Source organism: Pteropus vampyrus, unplaced genomic scaffold (genome assembly GCF_000151845.1).
Source record: "Pteropus vampyrus isolate Shadow unplaced genomic scaffold, Pvam_2.0 Scaffold158, whole genome shotgun sequence".
Classification (NCBI taxonomy): domain Eukaryota; kingdom Metazoa; phylum Chordata; class Mammalia; order Chiroptera; family Pteropodidae; genus Pteropus; species Pteropus vampyrus.
This window is the reverse complement of record NW_011888939.1, coordinates 636,943-640,355: the sequence shown is the minus strand read 5'-3', so window position 1 is coordinate 640,355 and position 3,413 is coordinate 636,943. Positions and strand designations below refer to the sequence as shown.

At 63.4% G+C, this 3,413-nt stretch overlaps 1 protein-coding gene across 1 annotated transcript in view; it reads left to right on the top strand.

The window, feature by feature from the left end:
- CFAP77 (cilia and flagella associated protein 77) overlaps window positions 1-3,413 on the top strand; it is a 123,793-nt gene that overhangs the window by 98,574 nt on the left and 21,806 nt on the right. The window contains exon 5 of the mRNA XM_011370028.2: window positions 236-337. Coding sequence (XP_011368330.1) covers window positions 236-337 — 102 coding nt within the window. The remainder of the gene's footprint in view (window positions 1-235; window positions 338-3,413) is intronic.

Sequence of the window (3,413 nt, the reverse complement as noted above, 5' to 3'; positions counted from 1 at the left end):
ACACGCTCGTGGCTTCCCATGGTCCCGCCCCCGAGGACACCGAGCTATGTCCAGGGCACGGCCAGGGGAGCGGGTCCCGTGGAATCCGACTCGGAGAAGGGCCGATCGAGGAGAAAAGTGACCTGCGGGTCCACAGCACCAGGAAGCCCGCCCTCTGTAATCACGTGTCGTCTGAGCTTAGGCTCCTGCAGGCAGCCAGGTGAGCGTCTCTCCTTCACATTTCTCTGGCCCGCAGGTGACCCTCGGGAAGCTGTATGAGACCCGAAGCAGCCAGCTGAGGAAGTACAAGCCGCCGGTGAAGCTGGACGCCCTCTGGCACATGCCCCACTTCCAGAAGGTCAGTCTCCCTCCAGCCGCCCCCTCCCGCACAGGCCGGATGCTGCTCACCTGGCCCGCTCTTTACCTGTCCTCTGGACACCAGAGTCTGCGGGCTTCTAGCCATCGAGGGGCATAACGATGACGATGATCGTGCCGATACCGGTAACTAACGTGTCTGAGCACTTCCTAAGTGCCAGCCCTGAGGTCCCCTTCACTGACTCTTCACACCCACTGGCGGGGCTGCTGCTGCTATGTCCCCATGTCACAGACAGGAAGCACAGCAAATGCTGCTGGTAAGTGGCAGCTTTGGGCTAAACCTGGGTCATCTGACCTTGGAGCCGGGGTGTCTATCCACTGGGGCGGACGCCATCTGGGCCAAACCCCTTCCACTGAGGTGGTCATTGATGCACCACATCCTGCCCTGGGGACTTGGGGATGCAAGACAGCTCCATGCCGCCAGCTCTAAACCTCCAGCGGGGTGGCATCCCTGGGAGATGGGGCAAACATCTACGGGGGCTGGCGCGAGGGCGTGTCCCCTACGGCCGCCACGCTCCAGCCACGGGCCGGACGGCACTCATTCCGCTGTGCCGCCCGCCGAGGTGCCCGGATCGGGCTTCCAGTGAGAGCCGGGGGCGTCGTGCAGAGTAGAGGAACTAGGATACCTGGAGACAGCAGCTTCGGGACACGGGGGGCTGTGCAAGCCCAGCTCGGTCCAGTGAGCCCTTCTAGAGGCTGCAGGGGACGCGCCTGGCCCCGGGAGGACGGCCGCACAGAGCGGCTCCCGCCAGCCCGGGCCCGGCCGCCGCGTTGCGTTAAACTGCGATTTAGACAGTGAAGGGGCCGGCGCCTTCCTGAGCCTAATGCGATCGAACAAGCCGCCGAGCTTCGCCGGAGCAGCCTGCTCGCCTGCTCCAAGCGGCCCCTCGCGCCCTGCCCCGGAGGCCTCTGTCAGCACATGTCAGCGACCATCCGCCCGCCGGCCGTCAGCCCGGGGACAGGACCGGAGGCTTCGTAGCTCTCCCTGCACCGAGCCGGCCCCACTCCGCCCTGGTCCCTCTGTCTCTCCAGTTTCCTGCCTTTGAGACCCCCCTCCCTCTCCCCCGCCCCGCTCAGCACTTCTGTCCTCGGCCTCCTTCCTGGCCCCTCATCTGTTGCCTTTCCCCGTTCACTCTTTTCGTCACCGAGGGCCCCGTCATGGGGCGTGGCTGCGGGGGAGGGACGGGACGCGCTCCACGGGCACCCGGCCCCCAGCAGGGACACCCGGCCCCTCCAGCCCCTTCACCTGTGACTCAGGATCTGCCTGGAGGTCCCAAGTGCCGCTGGACAAAGCGGGCTAGAGGGGGGTCTTCCTCCCAGGGAGCAGGGGGAGGGCCTCCCACCGCCACCCCCGCCCCGGGTCACGCCTCTCTGTCTGTCCTGTGTGGCACTTCCTCGGTGGCCCGAGGTAGGAGCACAAACGCAGAAGGAAACAAACGAGTTTCTATTTTCGATAACGGGGGTTTGATCAGCTCTCGGGCATCTCTTCAGTCTTTAGATTGTGGCTATAAAGCACCGTCATGAATGACAGCAGCCGCCCTACGATGCTAACCTTCCATGCGGTGCCAGGCACTGTGCTAAGTCACTGACGTGAGTTATTTCTTACGAGTGTCCTTACGCCTCTCACGGAGAAGCGAGAGGGTCCGTATTTCGTCACCGAGCGAGTGGCCTGGGCCTGGAATGCGGCTTTCTCTGGCCAGAGGGCCCAAGCTCGAACACGTGACCCATCATGCCACAGAAATAACAAGGACAAGAATGCAAGCCTGGGGTTCCCGGGCACTTTTCGTCTTTGCCGGGGACATTCGTGGGAGTGGAGAATTTCAGTTATAGGGTCCACGGAGCAGGGCCCGACGCTGAGCACAGACCCCGAGACCCCCACAGTGCTGCCATTAGGGAGGCGGTGCTCAGGCCCCTCCCTCGTGGGACATGAAAAGTGTTTATCGGGCCCTTACTGGGTGCCAAGTGCTAGATATGCGTTATCTCGTAGATGTGCTGTCCCCATTCACCGATGTGGAAACGGAGGCTCAGGCAGGTGAAGGGCCTCGCCCCGAAGGGGTCCCCGGGCTCTGTCCAGGCCTGCCCAGACCACTTCTCTTCACGGCTGGGCTGCGATGCCTCCTGGGACTCGCCGCCTGGCCCTACCGGCCGGTCCCCTCTCACTGCCAAAGGACCCTTCATGGCACTTATCCACACAGCAACCAATTAGTTAACTGGGCGATTAGTCGTTCAGCGTCCAGCTTCCCCAATAAAATGTGATCCCACTGGAACCACGCCTGTCATGTCCCTAGCGCCCAGCAGGGTGCCCGGCACTGAGGAGGAGGTCAGCAAGAGTCTGTAGTGAATGAATGAAGGAGAGGGTGAATGAATGAATGACAAGTACGGTCCAGAAGGACGGACCATTTCAAAAGCCCTTCGCAGAGCTGATGAGATCCCCCCTTCCCACACCGAACGCCCTAGTGTCCGCCCCCCACCCCCAGCAGCCACCGATAGAAAGGCCCGCAGAGGCCAGAGTCAGGGCCGCTGCCGTCTACAGCGGCGTCGCGCCCCGGGCCCCAGGAGGGTCTTTGTCTGTGCCTCACGCCTCCAATCCACGGCCCCCACCCCTCCCCGCCCGGGCCCCATTATGAAAGGAAAAAGCGCTTCCAAAAAAGTTGAACCTGTCACAGTGACGGATAACCTAAATGGACTCTCCCCGCTCACGAACAGATGTCGAAGCTGAACTCTGTCAGAAATAATTAAACACCTTTCACACGGAAAAGCAGCAGGCAGGGGTGCGGGCCGCTCCGGCTTCTCCGCCGACCCAGCCAGCCCACGAGGGGGCCGCCCCTGCCAACGGGCTGCCCGGCACTACACGGGGCGCTTACCGGGGTCGCGAGCCCAAGGGGGGCCGAGGAGAGCCGAGGACACCCCCTCCGTGCCATGATTCCTCATGGGGCCCGCAGAGTCCTGGCAGAGACGGGCTGCCTGCCGGCCACTCCAGGGCCGCTCTCAAGCATCTGCGGCCAGCCGCTGCCCCCGATGGCCAGCGCCCAGAGGGAGGGTCGGCCAATGGCTGGCGA